Source organism: Marmota flaviventris, chromosome 9, assembly GCF_047511675.1.
Source record: "Marmota flaviventris isolate mMarFla1 chromosome 9, mMarFla1.hap1, whole genome shotgun sequence".
Taxonomy (NCBI): Eukaryota; Metazoa; Chordata; class Mammalia; order Rodentia; family Sciuridae; genus Marmota; species Marmota flaviventris.
In genome coordinates this window covers 29,000,769-29,022,734 of record NC_092506.1, presented here as the reverse complement: position 1 = coordinate 29,022,734, position 21,966 = coordinate 29,000,769, and the positions used below count along the sequence as shown (strand labels likewise).

General features: G+C 46.7%; 1 protein-coding gene across 1 annotated transcript in view; it reads left to right on the top strand.

The window, feature by feature from the left end:
* Positions 1 to 11,451, top strand: part of Prr5l (proline rich 5 like) — an 80,458-nt gene extending 69,007 nt beyond the window's left edge. The window contains exon 9 of the mRNA XM_027936603.2: positions 8,751 to 11,451. Coding sequence (XP_027792404.2) covers positions 8,751 to 9,229 — 479 coding nt within the window. The 3' untranslated portion in view covers positions 9,230 to 11,451. The remainder of the gene's footprint in view (positions 1 to 8,750) is intronic.
* The last annotated feature ends 10,515 nt before the right edge of the window (positions 11,452 to 21,966 follow it).

Genomic DNA, 21,966 nt, shown 5'->3' with positions numbered 1-21,966 from the left:
ACAACAAAAAAACCAAAACCCAACAACAACAAAAAATATGTATCAGTTGGTGGTATGAGCCTTTACTGTACCAAGGACAGTGGCGCCCTGTGACCCTATCCCAGGCACCTTGCATGGTGCTGCAGGTGCATCTGTGAACAAATAGGGCCCATCCTGCCCTGTAGGGAGGAAGTCAAACAAGGCACAGGGGCCTCTGAAACCTCAGCAGGAGCTTCCCCTGGGCCAGGAAACCAGAGGAGGCTTCCTGGAAGAGGCATTGATACTGCTGGTTATCCTGAGTCCTGCTTCCCCACATGTCGAAGTTTGAACTTAGAGAAACATGCGCAAGCATATAAAGCAGGCTTTATTTAAAAAGGGGTAGCATAAACTTCTCCCAGGAGGGAGAAGGGGGCCACAGCTGGTATCCTGGTATCCCGAGAAGCAAGGTGTTCTGCCTTTTTATATGTCCCAGGCTTCCTTTGTTCTCCTGCCTTCCCCCCCTTATCTTTCTCCTTCTTGCGTTTGTGACTAGGCCCAGGGTGGGAACCAGGTGGGCTGAAGGGGGAAGGGCAGGATGGAGCAGCCAAGGACACATTATTAACCTTATAGTCCTCTGTAGGAGGGACAATTCCTGGGACAGGTTACCTCAGCAACAGGTTGGTGCAGGGGCATGTTCTTAATCAGGGTGGAGGAAGGGCTCTGAAGGCATTAACATTTCAGTCCCCAGGGGACAGTCTCCAACTTCCAGGACCCATCAAAATTGGCCTCCTTGATCCAACCTGACTCGATTTACCTATCTATGCTGACTGCCTGTCTAGTTCTGGCTTCAGCAATGTCTGTGATGGGAGCCAGACATGGCTGGAATAGGAGTTAGGTGAGGAAACAGGGAGAGAAGCCAGCACCAGGCAGAGGGGTAGACCTCTGGGAGAACTCGAAGGTGGTGAGTGAGCAGAGGGGGGACCATTTAATGGACTGAAAGGCTTTAGAATTGCAGAGTGGGGGGGCTGCAAGGGAAGCCACTGGACATAGACCACATCCTGGGCACTGGGCCAGGTGAACTAGACCCGCCATGTAGGTGCTTCCGTTCCCATCTGACAAGTGAGGCACATGAGGATGAAGGCCACTTGGCTGGTGGAGTCAGGATTCAAGCCCCAGCTGCCTCACACATTCCTCCACCACCCCGCCCTAGCCCCTTGGGCATATGGGACTAGAGTTTACTAAGGGACAGGTGAGAGATGTCCTTCCCTTCTCTTCCTTAGTCCAAGGTAGCCTCAGCCAGACTTTTTATACCAAACCTCTGGATAGCAAAAAGCTGAGGTGCTTTTCCTCTCTGAGCCTACCTCTTCAGGTAGGAGGGTTCCCTCTGCCCCACCCCAAGAGGAGGATGGTCACCTTTCCCCAGCCTGGGCAAGAGGGCACTAAGAAAAATGGCAAAATAACGACTAATAACAGTGGGCCTGAGAAATCCCTTCACCCACCGAGGGCTCAGCCAGGACTTGAGTGGGGGTAGGAGTGGTCAAGGGCAGCTGCGGCCTTCATTTCAAAAGTCACTCATCAAATGCCCACCACACTGTGTGGGGACCAGGCTCTGGGCACCCACTCCTTCCTCCCTCGCACAGCCCCGCCCCCCCCCAGGGGCCTGCTATGGTCACCTCAGACTCAAGGGGCACCCCCGGCATCCCAGGCCAGAGCAGTGTGTCACACACTTCAGAGGTGTGTCTCCCTGTCCCACAGTCCCTGAATCCTTGAGTCCTGGAGAAGTCCCTTTTCCCACAGGCCCCTGCCCTGAATATGTGAGGCTGGCTTCGGAGAGAACCAAGGAGCCCTCCCAGGCCCCAGAGGGAGAGCGTGTGTGTGCCCTCCCCACCCCACAGTGGTAGCAGAAAGAGCAGTGGTAGCAGAGGGGGGAGGGGAGGGGAGGGAATCCTACTTTAAAAGCAGGTTGGTCAGAGGCCGGGCCCTGTGTTACCTTTCAAGTTCCTGAGCTGCCCAGGGGCCCTCAGCAAGCACTCAGGCTGCTGGCTTGATTTCACAGAAGCCCTGCCAAGCCTCCCTCCACGGTGTCTGGGCGGCCCTTCTCCTGAGTGCCAGTGCTGGACACTGACACTTCCCTGCATGACAAGGAAGGGTTCTTGGGCTTTCAGGTGCGGGGCCTGGAGAAGGGCCTCCTGTGCAGGGGTCACAATGGCCGCATTATGGAGAGCCTGGGGATCAAAGGCCTCAGAGCCAGTCCCCAGCCAGGGCCCCAGCCAGCTCAGTCCAGGCTTTGCTTCTCTGTGGGGATTTGAAAGGAGCTGCCATTGTTGGCTCCCTGGGGATGAATGCCAGAGCTCAGCAGGGAGCCGGGAGTGCTCCAGGACAGGCCTCTGAAGCTCAGAGAAGTAAAGTAACTTACTCCAGGCCACATGGCTGAGCCTGGCCCTTGTGGTTTCCAAGGCCCCACTCCTTCTATGTTGCCTCCACAGATGCCCCTGGCCCCACCCCATGCAAAAGGCCAGGAGGAGGAAGCAGAGGGGGCCAGAGGTGGGAACCCAGCCCTCTCCAGGCTGAGGTGCACCTTGCCCGGAAAAGACCAGTGTTTAGGCCCTGGGGGGCACCTGACCCGCAGTCTAATTGACCTCTAATGTGAGCTGCCCCTCCTTGGGTGACTGAGCCTGCCTTTTCTGGTGCAAAGAGAAAAAGAGGGAGAGAGCAAGAAGCAAGTGTGGGCAGCTGTCCATCAGCCAGGCCTAGCAATTGGTTTGAAGACTCCTATGGCGCCCAGCGGGGGTTGACCCTACCAGGACGCTGCTGACTCATTTGCCAGAGGGTTGACTCTGAGTCTGGCAGGAGCTTAGCAGGGAAGCACTGTCTGCCCCGAGATTTGACTTAGAGATTTGACTTAGCCATGCGTCCCCTGTGGTCTCAGCTCTGCCCACCCCCAATCTTGGGAACCAAAACATTCCTCCAGAAGGCAGAAGAAGAGTTGTAGGCCTCTCCCATGAGTCACTGCAGGGCGAGAGGGGTGGAGGCAACGTGGAAGGAGTGGGGCCTTGGAAACCACAAGGGCCAGGCTCAGCCATGTGGCTGGAGTACGTTACTTTACTTCTCTGAGCTGCAGAGGCCTGTCCTGGTGGGGCAGCCAGAGGAAGAAACTGCCCTGTCTCAGGAAGGCCAGCAAGTGCTGCTACCTGCTGCATCACGGACCCCTGAAGATCATCCCAGGTGGGGGGCTGTGTTGCCTCCTGTTCTCCCCTGAACCCCAAGCCACTTGCCAGTCCCTGTCATGCTGTTGTCAGGCCTGACTATTTGTTACCTTCCTCTTAGACTCTGAGTTTATGGAGGGCCTGGTGTATCCCAGGACCTAGCACACACCTCTCCTGTGAGTGAGCGAGGAAGTGGCCAGTCTAGGTCCAGTCTGTGGGTTGCCCAAGGAACACAGCCCATCAGAAGTGACCTCTCCTCATGATTTTCCCCTCCTCTGAATTTCCGGTGTGCTGTCTGGAGCTCTGCCCTGACATTTGCAAATGCAACCTTGTTCTGGCTATTCCTACTGTGAAGCTCACAAGCAGGAGTTCTGCTGTGGGTTCTGGGCTCGGGTCCTGATTTCGTCACTAATGACGACTTGTGGAGTCATTTGGCAGCTCGACTTCAGGGTCCTCTTCTGCATCTGAGAAGGAGATGGCGTTGCAACCCGCTTCCTTTCTGGTTCAACACCTCGCACCTATTGGACACGCGGCACAAGATCGCTCCTGACACTGCAGACCCTGCCTCAGGGCTCGCATGTGCTGTGGGCTGGGCCCCAGCCTCTTGTGGCCGCCCACACACCACACTGACCTTTCTCTGCTCTCAGCAGCTCTGCAGCGTCATGTGTGCTGCAGGTCAGGAAGCATTTATGGGAGGATGGGTGGGCACCATTGGGACCCTCTCCTCCAGGGTTGGCCACCCTCATGCTGGCTTCTGCTCTCAGCCCTGCTCAGTAGCATCCAGAGCAACCTCTTTTGTCAATTTGCAGCCCTTGAATGCTCCAAGGACTTTGGCCTGTGACTAAAGTGAGGGACGATGATGTCCAGGAACCCCTTAGAGACCTCTGCCGGACTCATTTTGTCAGTTGGGGCCTGCGGAATTCTGTCAGCCAGTTCTCTCTTTCTCTGGGGATGCTTTGAATGGGTCAGCCCTGTAAATCCCCTCCCTCTTAACTCACCCCATGTCCAGACTTTGCCCAGCTCATTCCTGGGCAAAGGAGGATCATGACTTCAAAGCCAGCCTCAGCAACTTAGCGAGGTCCTAAGCAACTCAAGGACACCCTGTCTCTAAATAAAGTACACAAAAGGGCAGGGTTATGGCCTGATGAGCCCATTCTGGCCAGATGAGCCTTTCCCAAGTTTTAGCCATGTTGTAACATCTAACATCAATACTGCTGCTTTTCATATACCCCTTCCCCAAACAGAATGTTTCCCAGACCTCTATAAACCATCTGAGTCTCTACCAACAGTAGAAATGATGTAGCTCCTACCTGCCTCTGGCTCTGCCCTCTGCACCCCTCTAGCAGATGGACCTGACCCTCAGGAGCACAACCATTTGCATGTAGTACCTGCTCCGTCCTGTCTGCACCTGGGCTGGTTTCAGGGCTCACCCCCAACATGGGTTTCTCTACAGTCAATCCCAGTGCTGGCTTTTAACAGCAGCGGGAGAGAAATGAGTTGTGTTCAAGGGCATTGTTTTTAAAGGATGGTTCTTTAATGGGGTCCTTGCTGCTTTGAACTCTTCCAGTGCTTCTGTTTTATGGGTATCGATTTTTTCTGATCATAAAAGTAATGTATGGTTATTGTTAGAATGTGGGGACAATATAGAAATGTGTGGCTTGGAGGGGACAAGTGCTCATACATAGACTCTTTCTTCTTGGTTCGCTCCTTGGCATTGTGTCTCCTGTCCTCAAAGGGGTGGGCAATGACCCTGACCCTGCCTCTTGTGCAGCGCAGTGGGAATGGGTGGTGTTTGCTATGACTTGACTTGAGATGGGGGGCTGGCTCAAGGAGCTTGTCTTTGGAGTGTGACAGCAAAGCGCCTTGAATCGTAGTGGTGTGTAGTAGGGAAAGTTTGGGCCTGCCATTGAGAACCCAAGACAACGGGGGCTGCACCCTGGTCTTCCTCGTCTGCACAGTGGGGATGACGAGCCCTCGCCCGCCTGTTTCTGAGGGAGGAGATTGGGATGAACAGTGGAGCTGTGGAAGGGAATACTCTAAGCTCTAAATTCTGCACATTGTCATTTGATTCAGAAAAATTCCTACTGTTACCACCAAACAGCTCCCTTATGGTTCTGAGCCAGTAGACTTGGGAATTTAGTCTTAAGGGTTGGAATTTCATTCTCTTGTAATTACACATGTGTGCTCACATGTGTTTGCATACACACACACACCACGATGCAAGCCGCTTTGAGCTTTGTGGGTGGCCATGTGCAGACCTCACTGTGGTACGCATCTAGGAGCAGGAGCTCTGGAAGAGGTGGGCACATGCCCAGGCCCCTTGGGATCCATGGGAGGAGCAGAGAGCAAACCAAAGTAGCCTGGGCCAAGTAAGTGTCCCAAAGGCCAGTCGATGAGCAGCACTGTGCGCCTTCCCTTTAGAGAGTGGGTACTCCATCCATTCGTGTGGGGTCCTAATGCTGCTCTCTGCTCTCTGCTGTATCCCATGGTGTCACTCTGGCCTGCTAGGAGAGGGGTGTGCTCTTTGGGGGTCTTCAGGGAAGGGCATTGTAGAAAGTGGTGGCCAGTGAAGGCTGGGGAGAGCTGTGCTCTGGAGGGGAGGAAGGTTGGAAAGAGAGAAGTCCCTGACCAGAACCTGCCTGACCCTCAGCCCTCCACCGTGCTTCTGGCCCCTCCATACCTACCTTCAAATTGGCTCTCTCCCAGGATAGACCTGTGACAGTGGACATCTCCTGCCTCACCGAGGCCTGGCACCCACCCACAATGCCAGCTGTGGCCCCAGACTCAGGGGCTTCTGGACCGACATGGTCCCAGTAAAGGTGGGGAGGAGAGGCCCCAGGAATTGGGGTGTCGGTGGCACGTTCACTTTCGCCTTTGAGACCTTGGCTACTTGACTATTTAGTTCATTTCCAGCCTCTCACACCATCCTAGGGGGTCCTTCCTTCTGAAGAAGGCAGGGAGCTTCACCAATTATTTATTTATTTATTTATTTATTGGTACTGGAATTGAACCCGGGGGCACTTAACCACTGAGCCATATCCCTGCCCTTTTGTGTACTTTATTTAGATACAGGGTGTCCCTGAGTTGCTTAGGGCCTCGTTAAGTTGCAGAGGCTGGCTTTGAAGTCATGATCCTCCTGCCTCAGCCTTCCACACTGCTGGGATTACAGGCATGTGCCATCACATGGAGCTCGAGATACCCAAATTTCAGAATCCAGTGCCTGTGTCTTGTGACACTGGGCAAGTTATCTAACCTCCTGGTACCCTAGTTTCCTCATGTATGGAATGGTCATAATGATAATGGTCCCTCCTCCCTGGATTGGATGTTTATATAGCTTGTATACACAAGGTGCTCAAAACGGTGCTCAGCACTCCATGTTAGCCACCAGTGCTTTTATTGTCATTTTAGGTGGCCCTTCTCATTTTGTTCACCCTGCACACAGGCATTCACAAGAATAATGTAGTCCTCGACCCCCTCTCCATTTTCAGAGAGGTCTCGGTCACTTCGAGGGCTCTGGACATTACCAAGGTCCAGGTGACTGCAGCTTTTATATCTCTAAAATGGCTTAGGAAAGCATGCCCATGGAATCAAATTTGTAAAATACCAAAAAGAGGATAAGGAAGAAATTTTAAAAATTATTGATAACCTGTTTACTCAGAGGTAACTACAATTGGTATTTTCATGTAGTCTTACCAGCTGTGTGTGTGTGTGTGTGTGTGTGTGTGTGTAAAACACCAGTATAATGTGTCATTTAGAAAAGAAAAAAAATACACATAATAGCATTGTTTATATTCTGCTTTTGTCACCCAAAACCATAACTGTGAACATTTTCTGATGTCCTAACTTTGAAAATACCCACATTTCTGAACGTCTCTTCCTATGTGTCTGCCCAGGGAGGCATTTGAGGGTCAAGGTCAGCGTGGCTCACGAACTGCTTCCTCTGCCTCTTTCCATCCTCAGCCCCTTCCCCATATCAGCTTGTGCTGCGTCTGGCGCTGTCCTGTCCACCATTCAGTGCCCGTCACCACCCCGACTCCTCTTCCTCCTTGCCCCGTCCTGTCCCACATCCCTCCTTTGTTGGATTCTGTAGCATCAGGCTCTCTAGTGTCTCCATCCCATCGTCTCCCTCACTCCCCCCCTTCACTTCCACATGCCAGTTCCTGTCCTGATCTTGTCAGTTTCCTCTCCTCTTGACTCTGACACTATTTTTTCTCTCGCTCATGCAATCCATATTTATGATAGAAAATGATGCCCGAGCCTGCTCCCTGGATCTCCTGCCGCCTGGTCTCGCTGGCCGCATCCCATGCTCACATCCCTGCCAGGGCAATCTTCTGCAAGCAACCGCATCCTGGCCCCCTACCCCCATGGCCTGTGGTGCACCACAGATGTTTCCATCTGGCCTCTAGGACATGCCCATCCTGCCCATGTGGACGTAGCTCCATTGTTTCATGGACTCTGTGTCCCAGCCAAGGTTTGACCTGAGGGCTGTGCTCAGGCTGTTCCCATCAAATGCTGCCACCCTCTCCCCACTTGGTTCAGTGTTCTTCCACCCACAAGGTCTGTGCCTAGTGCCCATCCTCCCTGTCAAGTTCCTGGTAGCTCCCAGATACCCCCCCCACCACCACCTTTGAATGCCATATACTGACTCATCCTTCCCTTGAGGTAATTCTGTTAGAGCTTCGGTGCTCTTTGCATGGGCACGAGGAAGAACGGAGTCTGAGGGGTGGGGGGAGACAGAGCTTGTGTGAGTCTCTGCTTGACTGTATTCTAGCTGAGGCTCAGTGTTCTCGTCTGTAAAGTGGGAGCTAATAATATATCATAACTTAGGTCCCATTTCTAGGAGGATTCGAAAGATGCATGTCAAGGCTGAGTGCAGTTTCTAGAATATGGTGAGCATTCAAAAAATGGCAGTTTTATAGTATTCCTGTCCTGCCTTCCTCCTTGAGCCCGCCTGCTTGGGGCCATCCCTGAAGCCTAGCTCATTCTCCAGTGGTGCCAAAGCTGTCTGAATCCAGGAGGTTTGGCTTGACTGGAACACAGGTCTCAGTTCATCCACCCGATGGGAGGCAAGGGACATTAGTGTCCTGACTTGGTGCAATTTGGAGGATGGTCCTACTGCCTGGCTGAGCACCCCCTGCCCCTCCTCCTCTGGATGGCAGTCTGTGAAGCCCCTCTTGCATGATTGGTTGGCCCTGCAGAGGCCACATCCTGAACCAAACCAGAGGCTTCTTTGGAGCTAACCCAGCCAAAGCCCAGGTCTTCAAAGATTGGTAGAAGGGGAATTTAGGGCACATCCAGCGGCTCAGGCAGCAGCTGGGAAAGAGAGCCCCTTCCCTAAACTATCAAGGACAGTCTTTTGGTGCCAGCTACTGTGGGGGTAGGGCAGATCAAGGGCAGTGTCTGGTGTAAACAGGTAGTGGCAGGAGAGACATCTAGACACTGTCTGGTCTTCCCTGGGTCCTGCAGGGCTGGTCTAGAGGTGAGCCACCTGCTCACCCTCCCCACTGCTGGGGGGACAGTCCCCCAGCGGTTCCCCCAGCACTCGTCCCCCTCAGTTACAGCCTCTGCTGCTGTTTTCTCTTGTAGCCAGGCGGTACTCCAGGGTCCGGCCCAAGGTGACCCTCCTGAACTACACCTCCCCAGTGACCACCGTCAGCCGGCCGCTGAACGAGATGGCCCTGACCCCACTGACGGAGCAGGAGGGAGAGGCCTACCTGGAGAAGTGCGGCAGCGTTCGGCGGCACACGGTGGCCAACGCCCACTCGGACATCCAGCTGCTAGCCATGGCCACCATGATGCACTCGGGCCTGGGGGAGGAGGCCGGTAGTGAGGACAAGTGCCTGCTCCTGCCGCCCAGCTTTCCCCCGCCCCACCGGCAGTGCTCCAGTGAGCCCAACATCACCGACAGCCCCGACGAACTGGAGGAGGTGGCAGGGGACAGCCAGGAGGACTCGGAGCTCATGGAGGAGGTGGCAGGGGACAGCCAGGAGGACTCGGAGCTCATGGAGGAGGTGGCAGGGGACAGCCAGGAGGACTCGGAGCTCAACTGCGCTTCCCTCAGCTGAGATGCCTCCCCCGGGGCTTCCCAGCACCAGGACGAGGAGAGCCCTGCATGGACCCCCGAGGGGCTCTTCCTTTGGTTGCAGGTGCCTTATTTCTTTTAAGGTACAGCTCTGGTCTAGCTGCCCAAGGGGGGCAGTGTCTGACCAGCTCCTCGCAGCCACAAAGACCCAGTTGCGTCCTGCCCCCCCCCCACTTGGATCTTCAAGCCTGGGCCTTTTCCCCTGAGACGTTGGACTGCCCGGTGCTCCCAATGCTGCATCCGTCGCCCCTGGCAGAGGTTGTCAGGACCACACGCAAAGCCATCAACAGTGGGTTGGCCTTTGCATTTCCCCTTGAGGCCCTTGATGCAGGCGAAAAGCAGTAGCAGGTTTGGCAGGAGTGAAAGTCAACTGCAGCCCGTCCCCTGTGGCCCTGGGAACGCACCCTCCTTACTTTAGTTTTGTGATCACTGGGAAAGCGCCGCCCACTGGTGGCCGAGGGTCCATCCTCACCTACACCCATGGGCTGCCCACACAGAGTCCTTTGGTTTGGGGCCCCAGAGGCCTCAGGCTGCCTGGTGTCTGTCTTTCATTAAACCTCAGCAGTTCCCTCTCAGGCTTCCTCCCAAGGTCAAGGAACTAACCTCCTTAGGAGTCACTGGTGCCTTAATCTCTCTCTCATTTCAAAGTGGACGGCTTTCCTCTAGTGGATGGGAGGGGCTGGCGGAAACCAACCAGTTAGTCTGTGCCTGGATTTGACTTGAATTTTTAAAAACGTGTATTGTTTCAAAACCTTGTTTGCAGATGTTTGCACGTAGGATCTTGCACTGTCCATTTCCAATGGGGTGTGACTCTTCAGACTGAAAATCAAGCAGACCCCCTGGGAAGGGAGACTGGGAGTGGCTCAGAATAGCCATCTGTGGTGGGCAGGGCGCAGGCCACTCTGGACCTGTGAGCGGTAGGGAGCACCAGGGTTTCTAGGCAGAGCCGTGTTGGGGTGCGGAGACTGTTTGCCTCTTGAGTAGAGGACTGTAACAGACAGATCGTTGCCATGCTCGATAGTCAGCCGAGAAGACGGGAGTGGGGGAGAGATTTTTTGGAAGGAGGTTTATTTGTTTTCATTCTGACCTGCCTCAGTGCTATTTGAGGCAGCAGGCTTTGGTACTGTGTATGACTGCTCCCTCCAGGTCTCGGGGCTCCTATCGACCTGAGTCCCCATCCTCCTCTTCATGTTTGTCTGTTGGCCTCACTAATAGCAGCTCCAGGGGAACAAAAAAAAAAAAGTTCCTTCCACCAGTGTGTGTGTGGGGGGCACATGGTGGCCTTTCCGGATCTTGTTGGTCTTTGGAGGTTTTGTTTATGAAATCTTAAGATGTGAGCCACAAGGCAAGAGAGGGTGAGGATTTGTTGAAGCTGCCAGCTGGAGAAGAGACCTCCTCAGCTCATCTAAGCCTCCATGGTATTTCCCTTCTGGGTGAAGATCTGAAGTATGTCTAGAATTGTGCTTTTGATAGTTTGCGACTTGGAAGTTTTGTTTAAAAAGTTGATTCAATCTCATCTTTCCAAGAGAATGACAGAAGAGGAATGTTAAGGAGATCTTCCTAGCATGTGTGGTTTAAAGTCCACAAATTGACTAATCTGCATTAGCAAATGGAACACCATGATTTATTTAACTGATGGCTTCTGTCCTCATTTATTACACACCTGAGACAGATATTTATTGATCCAGGCAAAGGAATTAATCGTGCTTGGGTTTGCTTTTTGTTGGTTTATAAGATTAATGATTCGTGTTTTTAAAATGCCTTTTCCATATCTCAGATATCTCTGATGAGGCAAGCAGTCATCAGTTAAATATATAACCTCTCAGGGTGAGGATGGGAGTGTCAGTATAGACCAGTGTATACTTAGTTGCTGCTGACTGGTAGCCAGTTTACAACTTCACCTTTGTACACACCTGATAGTGTAGTAAATATTTCAGACTATACACATAAAAATTTTGTGGGTGTTTATGGGCATTTTAGCCTTCAGATATATTGCAAGTATGATACCTGTGGCATTTTTAACCACTTTTCCTCTCCTCTGTGCAAAGAAGATTCCTTTTATTTATGCCAGGATTTTCCCATGGCTGAGGTTTAATGACAGGAAGCAATCCCAACTCTCGACTCTGAGTGAAAACAAACCAAAACCCTTTTTACATGTTGTCTGTTTCCAAAATGGATCCAATAAACATAATTTTGTACATGTTACCCTGTTGCCATTGCCTGGTGCCTCAAGTGTGTCTTGGTTGAATCTGCAAAGCACAGCAGTCAAATTGGATCTTGGCGCATCCTGTGCTCCCTGTATCCATGGGTTAGTCGGCTTTTCTTTGCTGTGAAAAAATACCTGAGAAAAAGAACTTAAAGGAGGAAAGATTTGTTTGGGCTCATGGTTTCAGAGGTCATGGTTTCCATGGCCACTTGGTTCCATTGTTTCAAAAAGAGGGAAGGAAAGAGAGGGAAGGAGAGAGAGAGAGAGAGAGAGAGAGAGAGAGAGACCCTTCAAAGCAGACCCCAGAGACCTACTTCCTCCAATGACATCCCAACTCCTAAAGTGTCCACCACCTCCCAACCCACCATTAAATTATGAATCCCTGCATGGATTCATCCATTGATGAGGTCCTTGCCCTAAGGATCTAGTCACCTCCCCCAAACCTCACCTCTGAACACTGCTGCCTTGGGGACCAAGCCTTCAACACATGAGCTTTCAGGGAACATTTTAGATCCAAACCATAAAACCCCACTTGTCCTGCCATCTCATCTCTTTTCCTGAGGCTTCCTCTCCAGAGTTAGGCAGTAGCCTTGGCTCTGCTCATCTACCCTGGGTTTTGTCACCACCTGGACTGGATAAGCAAGTCACTTCCTAGAGAAACAGCCTATCAGTGCAGCTTAGGAAACCCTAAAAATATCTGAAGGCGGGCCACTCCCCCACATCAACGTGGCCTCTCTTCCCAGAGCGCTGGACCTTGACAGGGCACTCCCCGTATTTAATCGTGGACTCTCTCCTCACACTTCCCTCTGATACTGTTGGGCAGAGGAAATTTATATTTACTCTCTGCATAAACACTCCTAGGAGGGCTGTAGCAGCATTAGTCTGAGCCCTCTGAAAGCTTAACAAGTGTTTGAAGAGATGTGATCTGAACTGATTAATAATCCCACATTTTTGCTGAGCCTCTGCAGGCCGTTGCTCTGGTAAATAGCCGCTGAGTATTTTGCCTTGGTGGATTTCATGCCATCAGTGCATCTGTGCCATTAATGGGCCACCATGCTCATCCATCCACCCGCTCATCTCTCTGTCAGATCTTTTGTGGTGCTCCGACTGCATGGGGGCACTTTTCTTGGTGCTGGGGATGGTAGTAGTGCCTGCTCCCTTGGATGTGGTGGGGAAGCTGGAAATCAAGTCAACAGGAGCATTTCAAAGAGTGAACAACGCTGGATGGTAAAGAGCCGGTGACGGGAGGTGACCAGAGGTGACCGGAGGGAAGGTGGAAGAGGTCCCTCTCCAAGTTGGCTTGAGCTGAGAGCCGATGACAAGGGACCCAGCCTTACGATCTGCTTTCACTTCCTGTCACTTGTAACAGATGGTAAGAAACTGTGTGACTTCACACGCATTTACGATCTCTCAGCTCTGGAGGTTGGAGGTCCAACATGTCTGTGAAATCAAGATGGTGTCAGGGCTGCATTACATTCTGGAAGCTCTCAAAGATGGTCTCTTCCTTGCCTCTGCCAGCCCCTACAGGGTGTGGGTGGTCCTTGGCTCTGGCCACCTTACTGCCCCTTCAAAGCCAGCACTGAAGGGAGACTTGAGCCTCCCGGGTTGCGTGACTCCAGCCCACATTCTGCCTTCCTCATCAACTTTAAAGACCTTTGTATTTACATGCCTTTCTCCCAGGTATGTGCAGAAACGACCTTCCTCCCTTCCTCTCTCTCTAGGTAGGGATCTTCCCCCCCATGCTCTCCAAGCATGCTCCAAATGGACAAGAGAACCTGTGAACACAGGTGGGGCCCAGGATCTGAGCCCCTCCCTTTCCAGCCGGTGGAAGCTACTTTCCTGCAGAGAATTAACTCAGTCCACAGGGCTGCCGTTCTGCTCTGGAGTCTGTGGCCTCTTTCTTGGCCTGCCCTCTTTAGACCTGTGGTAAGACATTTCTTCGATGCCCGGAACGTCTATTTGAGGAAAAGGTAATCGGCCCTTACTGTTCACCTGGTTGAAGCCCATTTCTTTGAAGAAACCCCCTTGTCAAGAAAGAGGGTGTCCCAGGTCAGTGTGCTCAGCTCCCTGCCCATAGGCAGCCAGCAGACAGTGAGGTTCAAATTCCTTTGCCCTGTTGTACAAGCGAGCTCTGTGCTGATGCTCACAACCTTGGGAGGCAGGCATCACCCTCATTTTGCAGATGAGGAAACTGAGGCTGGGGTCTTCTAAGTGATAGAGCTGGGCGGGACTCAACCCCAGGTTCTGCATCCAAATGGTCCTGGCTTGATAGAAAATGAGAAAGGGGAATTGTCAAGCCAGGAGCATAAACTGCTCAGCCTGCTACAAGGTTAGGGATGCTTTGACAGGTTCCAGAAACACCGAGGAGCAAAGCTACACCTCTTGCTCTTCCCTGGCCACTTCAAGAAAACTCACGGGGCAGGGAGCAGGGGGAGGAGATTCTGGTGTCCTGGACAGTAGATTTCTTAGGTAACTGATTTCAGTGGTTTTTATTTTCCCCTTAAAATTAACATTAAGTTTAAATTTGGCTTAACTTAAAAGGTAATATTTTAATGTTTACTAATCACTAATAATTTAATAAATAATATAATAATTTTGTCTTTAGAATATTCAAACTCAAAGACCTTTTGTAGGCTTTTAAGTTCAGCTTATGAATCTAGCAGAGTTTAGCAATAACTTTCGCAAAAGCTTTGAATAATGCTTGGTCCAGTTTACAAGCTTAGCTCAGCCCTTCAAACACTTCTAAATGAACTTATAAATCTATTTATTTATTTAAATACTTCAGTTTTTCTGATAGCAAGCAAAAATCACCCCAAATCTTAAATAATTACAGACGCTAATGAGCTTATAAATAAAGACAACCTTAAGTTCTATTACATGATTTTATAGTCTACTTAGGTGTCACCATAAAAATTCACAAGTCTAAATTAATTCTCAATTACACATTTTAAAGTGGAGTTATAAAGCTGTCACTCTAGTAGGCTTTATTCTCTTAAATATCACACATATCTCAAACACCAAATATGCACAAGTTCCTTGATGACATAAAAATATGGGTACTTTGGCTTCTTTTAAGAGTTTCTACACTTACATTTATGTGCTCCTGGGGAATTGGCTGGTCATTCTCTCTCTCTCTCTCTCTCTCTCTCTCTCTCTCTCTATTTGTTCTAATTAGTTATACATGACAGTAGACTGCATTTTTACACACCCGTACATAAATGGAGTGTAACTTCTCATTCTTCTGGTCGTACGTGATGTAGAGTTACACAGGTCGTGTAATCATATATGCACAAAGGGTAATAATGTTGGATTCATTCTACTGTCCTTCCTGCCCCCATTGCGAGGTTGTGGCTGGGACTCTGCAAACCACTTTGGCTTTGTCAGCTGGGGCCCTGCCAGGGCCTGCAGCTCTAGAGGGAGCCTTGGAGGCTGGTAGAGTGAGAACAGAGAACTCCTCCTGTCCTTGTCACCTGCAGGGCATTGGGGTGCAGTAGCAGCAGAGGTTCCCACCGGTGGTTTTCCCACATTCTCAGAACCAGACTTCACCCCTCCCCTCAGACACCACCACCAGCTGGCCACAGCCCCTCTCAAACCTTATCAATGTCAACGACTCTTCTTTGTTTCCCCAGTTCTAAGGGTTGTATTTCCTTCCTGTAGTTTCCACCTAGGTGATTGCTCTCTGTGCCCTCTTGGCCATTTTCTTTGCCCAAAATCTGAAGACTAATTCTTTTTTTTTTTTAATATTTGTTTTTAGTTTTAGGTGGATACAATATCTTTATTTTATTTTTATGTGGTGCTAGGATTGAACCCAGTGCTTCATGCATGCTGAGCGAGCGCCCTACCACCGAGCCAGATGTTAAATCTTTTTAAAATAGCTGGTCTAGCTTTTGTCCTCTGATTAGACTCTGCCTGAAGAACAAGGGTTGAAAATACTCACGGGAGAAAACAACAATCACTCCAGTAGCTGAGATTGCACACTCGGGTGTGTAAACAGCTGGAGGCATTCAGAGTGAATCTTCTCACCACCCCCAAAGAAACTGTAATATCATCTTAAATAATGTTGATGATTGCTCCCCAGCATTCTTGAGTTCACAGGTGAAGTGTAGTTGATTTTCATGAGTCTCTGAGAGACAATGGGTCCTATTTATGATTGCTGAGTCAGTGGCTTCGTAACTTAGACCTGCTCTTATAGCCCTTGTTCCCATATTGTGCAATTGCCCAGCTCTTAAGTCGATCTTCAGAAGATGCCTTTCTCACTGAATCACTCATTAGATTGGCTTTTAGTTTCTTTGGCTCTTCCAGCCCAAGTCTAATGACCTTGAAGAGGAATTCTAAGCAATGTAAATATCTTCAACCTAATAGACTCCTGAATGCTTTCATTTTCTCAGGAACCCATAACTTTTTAAGAAAATACCTAAATTTCAGCCTGATATCAGTTAATATCTCATAGAGCTTTGTTTGTGATCTGATTTATGGGGTCATTCCATTCTCTCTAGGCTGCCAACAGACACTTCTGCTGTCCACTTGAACAGTTTTGAGAAGGGCTCAAAAATGGAAGACCTCTGGTTCTGGCCAGAGGGGAATGGCTTATATTAATCCTTGTGCCAAAATAATGATGGTAAAAGCTAGGCAAAATGTTTAAAGAACCTGCCTGAAGGAATCGGAGAGCTCACAATGCAGGCAGGACAGGAGAGGTTCTGATCCCAGAGAGAAAACCAACATACAAGAAGAGCTTCACATTCTTCCTGGTTTTCCCCTGAGTGCATTTTCCCCGTAACTGGTTAGGGAAGACGGGGAGAGAGGTGATAACAGAAAGCTGCCATTTGACTGGGCTAAGAGGAGAGTTCAGGGTTACTAGAGGAGCTGGAACTTGAAGGTAAATTGACAGAGATGGCTGAATGAGAAATCTGCACACAAGTCCCCTTTACATGGGTGGTAGACTCCTAAGCTGAGCAAATACAGTGAGAACTAGTAGCAAAAAGGAAAGCAGCAGCTGAGATGCTAAAGAGATTAATTTATTTCAGCTCCTCCATTATGCCAAAGATAGAAATTCAAGTCTCATTGAAGTGCACGGCTTTTGCAAACATCCTCAGCTTTTGGATGAGACTCCCCTAACAGTCACACCCTAGGATAAGGGTCACACCATAAGATGGTGGACTTAAATATAACTATATCAGTAATTACATTAAATATAAATGGACTAAATACACCAATGAGAAGACCAAAATAGTCAGACAAGATAAAAATAATAATATGCTGCTCATATTATTTATGTTAGGAATAAATGTTAGGAATCAGAAAGATTGAAATTAAAAGGATGGAAAAAGATACACCATGTAAAAAACTAGCCACAAAAACACAGTGTCGCTAATTAGAATCCTGCAAATTTCATTATGATAAAAGGTTGAGTCAAAGGGATCCTATAAATCATACACATAATTGTTATTTATCAACTATACACCAAGCATCATCCAAAGCATTTCACATTGTTTTGCACAGTCTTCTGGCCAAGTTTATAAAGTCAATTTTATCACTCCAACTTTGCTAGATGAGGAAACTGAAGCTCAGAGACGCTTGCCTGAGGTCATACAACTGGAAAACAGTAGAGACAGGTTGTCTGATCTCTTGCCAAAGAGCTTTTGATCATTGCTCTGCTTTCTAAGCACCATACTGCCTGTGGAATACTTGCTTGAACTAGTTGGAGAGGGCCTGTGGGCACAGGACGACTACTTAACCTGAACGCAGGCTATTCAGCAGCAACTCCTGGAACGCTGGACTGGAAACCATTTTAAAAAAAGAAAGCTGTCTGATTTTATCTACACACACTCTCCGTGTAAATGCTCTGCTCTTCTGTAAACAATACTAAAAAGGCTACCTCAACGCGAGTCTAGGGGACCTCCCCATTTCATGGATCACAGCCCAACTTCTTTAAAATTCTTAGTTCAAATTCCCAAGCTGATTATGCCTTCCTGATAGGATTAGAAAGTATTTATACACATTTATATATGAAGATATATATATACATAAATATATATACATTGTCAGTTAGTTTTCCATGACTGTGGCAAAATACCTGAGAGAATCAACTTAAAAGGAGGAAGGATTTATTTTGACTCACAGTTTCAGAGGTTTCAGTCCATGGTCACTTGACCCCATCGCTCTGGGTCTGTGGCAACCCAGTAGATCATGGCAGTAGAAATGTGTAGCAGAAGAGGCTGCTCACCTCACAACCACCAGGAAACAAAGACAGAGGAAGAGGAAGGGACCAGAGTCCCCATAACTTCTTCATGGGCATACCCCAGTGACTTAGTTTCCTCCCACTGGGCCACCTACCAATAGCACCACAGGCTGGTGACCAAGCCATTAATACTTGAACCTTTGGGGATGCTTCAGATCCAAAGATTCAGGCCATCTGTGTGTACTAAAATCATGAGTCTCATACTGCTTTTTTGATTTGTCCATTGTGATTTTAATTTTCTTCAGTAAACATGTGATATCTTTATTATTATAAACAGAAGTTAAAAATAAACTTCAAAAACCTAACATGATTTTTAATGTGAAAAAGCTAAACAACTTAACAACCTTGGAATAAAGAGATCTTCCTCAACTTGATAAAGGACATGTGCAAAAACCTACAGTGAACATCCTACAGGATGGAGAAGACAGAATGCTTTCCTCCAAAGATCAGAAATGGGGCAAGTATATCTTTTCTTGCCTGTTCTATACAATATATATAGACCTAGGGGTTTCCAACAGTCATGGAGTCAGGCAAGAAAAAGAAATAGAAAGCATACAGATTGGAAAGGATGTAGTCTTTACTTTTTACTTGAAGTTGGCATGATCTAGTAGAAAATCTTAAGGAACTGACTGAAAACAAAACAAAACAAAACAACAACCTTATTGAAACTTTTAAATAAATACAAGGCGATAGGACATAAGACTAATGTTAGAAAATTATCTGAAGATGAAGTTAAGAATAAAATTTCACTTACATTCATAAAAAGAATAAAATGAAGGATAAATTTAACAAAAGGAGTACAAGTACAAATTACAAAATGTTGCTAAGTAAAATCAGAGGACATGTAAATAACTGGAGACACGTTTAATGTCCATGGATTGGATGACTCCATATTGGAGACGAAGCAGTTCTCCCTAAACTGAGCTATAGCTTTCATGCAATTCTGATTACAATTTCAACAGGCTTTTTTTTTTTTTTTTTTTTGCAGACATTGACACATAGATCCTAAAATTAACATGGACATGCAAAACAACTAAAATAACTAGAACAATTTTTGAAAAGGAAGAGCAAAGAGTTGGTGAACTTTCACTTCTCTATTTCAAAACTTAATGTAGCTCCATAGTAAGCAAGACAATATGCTACTACCATAAAGTCAGACACAGAGCTTGGTGGAACAGAACAGAGATTCCAGGAATTAATCCTTATACTCAACTGAATTTGGACAAAGGTACAAGGCAATTGATTGGAGAATTGTTCAAAAACAGTTCAACAACTCATGGAGATACAGTTAGAAGCTCACAAGTGAAAAAAAAATGGTTAGATCCTCATCGTACACAAAAATTTGCTCAAGTACATCATAGGTTTAACATGAAAGCTAAAACAAAAATTTTACAAGAAAACAGGAGAAAATCAAGACATTGAGTTAGGCAAGATTTCTTAGATATGATACCAAAGCATGGCCCATAAAAGAAAAACATTTCTATACTTCATTAAAATAAGAAAAACTTTTGAAGTTCAAAACAAACCACTCTTAAGATCATGAAAGGGCTCAATGCAATTTGGATTAGAATTTCAACAGGCATTTTTTTTTTTTTTTGCAGAAACTGACAGATCCTAAAATTAATATGGTAATGCAAAACAACTAAAATAACTAGAACAATTTTTGAAAAGGAAAAGAAAAGTTAGTGAGTTTGGAGTTTTCAACAGATTGGGAGAAAATATTTGCAAAAATGCATATCTGATCAAGGACTTGCCTCCAGAATTTACAAAGAACTCTTAAAAATCAAGAAGAAAGACAACCCAACCAAAACATGGGCCACAGATTTGAATAGACCTTTCATTAAACATATGAATAGCTACCAAGCACATGAAAACATGCTCAACATCATCAGCTGTCGATGAAGTGCAGATTCAAACCACACGATGCCATTTCACACCTGCTGGAATGACTGTCATAAATAAGACAGGTGATAACAAGTTTTGGCGAGGATGTGGAGACTGGGAAGCTGCCGACATTGCTGGTTGAAATGTGAAATGGGCAACCACTTTGAAAGTTTGGCAGTTTCTCAAAATTTTAAACCTCAAACTACCACATGACTCAGCGATTCCATTCCTAAGAGAAATGAAGTCATGTCCACAAAAAGCCTTGTATGTGAATGTCCAAGCCTCATGATGCATAAAGCCCAAACCGGGAACACCTTCACCAGCCATCCCTTTTTGAATGGATAGCAAACATAAAGACTATCCATATGGTAGAATTCTATTTGGCAACAACAAAAGAACAAACTACAGACACATGCTACAATTGTAGTCGGACCTCAAAAACAGCTTGCTAAGTGAAAGAAGCTACACACAGGAGAAGACAGATTGCATGATTTAAATGAAACATCCAGGAAAAGCCAATTGAGGGAGATGGGAAGTTTATGGGTGATTGCCTGGGGCTGTAGGTGGGAATGGGGATTAATTATAATCTTACTGCAGCGATGAAAAATGTTCTAAAACATTTAAAACTGATTTATGGTTGTAATTGTACTCCTTGGTAAAATTACTCAAAATTATTGAATTGTGCATCTGAAACTGCAGAATTTGTTTCCTTATTTTTTTTTATTGTGGTAAAATATATGTAGTACAAACCTTCCCACTTTAACCATGTTTAACTGCAGCTTCGTGGTGTTTAGTCACATGGTTGTCGGGTTATCACCACCATCCCTCTCCAACGGTTTCCTCTTCCTCAACTGATACTCCATGCCCATAAACACTGGCTCTTCATTTTCTCTGTCCTAACCCCTGGCAGCCACCAATCTGCTTCCTGACTAAATGAATTTGAGATTCTAGGTATGTCACATAAATGGGACCATACAACATTTGCCCTTTTGTGAGTGGCTCATTTCATAATATCTTTAAGGATCACCCATATTGGAGATTTGTCAAAATTCCCTTCCTTTTTAAGGCTGAATAATATTCCATTGTATGTATATACCCTATTTTGTATATTCCTCCATCTAGTGATGGGCATTGGGGTTGTTTCTACCTTTTTCTATTGTTAATAGTGCCGTTGTGAATATTGATATATAAATATCTTGAAATTGGTTAATTTTATGATATGTAAGATGTACCTCCATATAAGCACTTTAAATAAAACTTCAATCATTTTTAAAATTTGAGAAGTCAATAAATGGTAGATGCTGTTATTATAAATAAAGAATAATAAATTTGGTCAATAAAATGAGTTTAGTAAAATTAATTTAGGGAGCTGGGATTGCAGTTCAGCACTAGGGTATGGGTTTAACAGACATAAGCCCAGCTTTCCATCTCTGTGACACGCAAAAAAAAAAAAAAAAGTTTCAGGTTAATTTAATTAAAAAGTCTTGTTCTTGGTTAAAGAAAGAGGAAAACAACAAAAAAGCCCAAAGAAGAAAAATATTGGAAATATTGGTAATCCCACTTAGGGATAACCACTGAAAGATTATTATATAAAAAAAAGCTACTAAGTTTTAATTTTACTTGAAATTAGTAGAAGGAACTGAAATGAAGAAGTTGCTAAACTTTAGATATTTACTCACAACAGATATTCATTCCTAAACTATTCTCCAAAGGCGAAAAAAAAAGTTACAAAAAAATAATGAAGTTGAGTTGGAACACATGGATTTTTTTTTCACTTAAGTTCATGTTTTTTGGTGATCATAGCTTAATCCCCCAGGTAAACAATTGTTTCATAGAAATCAAAGGATATTTTTGATCTTTAGACAAAGAGCCTGGATTTTTAGATTAAAAACAGAAGAACAAAGTTTAAAACCATAGCAAACTTTTATGATAAACTTCCAAGATAAGTTTTTAGGGAATAACTAGTTTTTAAGAAAAATAACTACAAAGATGAAAAAGCACTTATTAAAATCAAGAGGGCGTGACTGTAACTAGTGTCTATAATAAATCTAAGATACATGAGTTCTGAATCCCGGTCAGTCCTTCTCCCTCTGAGTTAATTGGGTCTAATTTTTGAACACATCAGTTTCAGCCTGAATGTTCTCACCCAGAGGTATGGGGTCCACTCATTCCATGTTTATCTTTCTTCACTCTAAAAAATAATTATTTAAAACTCAAACATAAGGTAAAAACAAAACAAAACATTGGGCAGCATGTACTTTCAATGTCATACTGGGGTATGTTTTGACAAGGCCCCCCAAGGATTATTTGATTTTCTATAAGAATGTATCTGTTTATGACTTGGCAATTGATTACTTTAGAACTGTGAAGTTATGTGTTAATCTATCTGGTT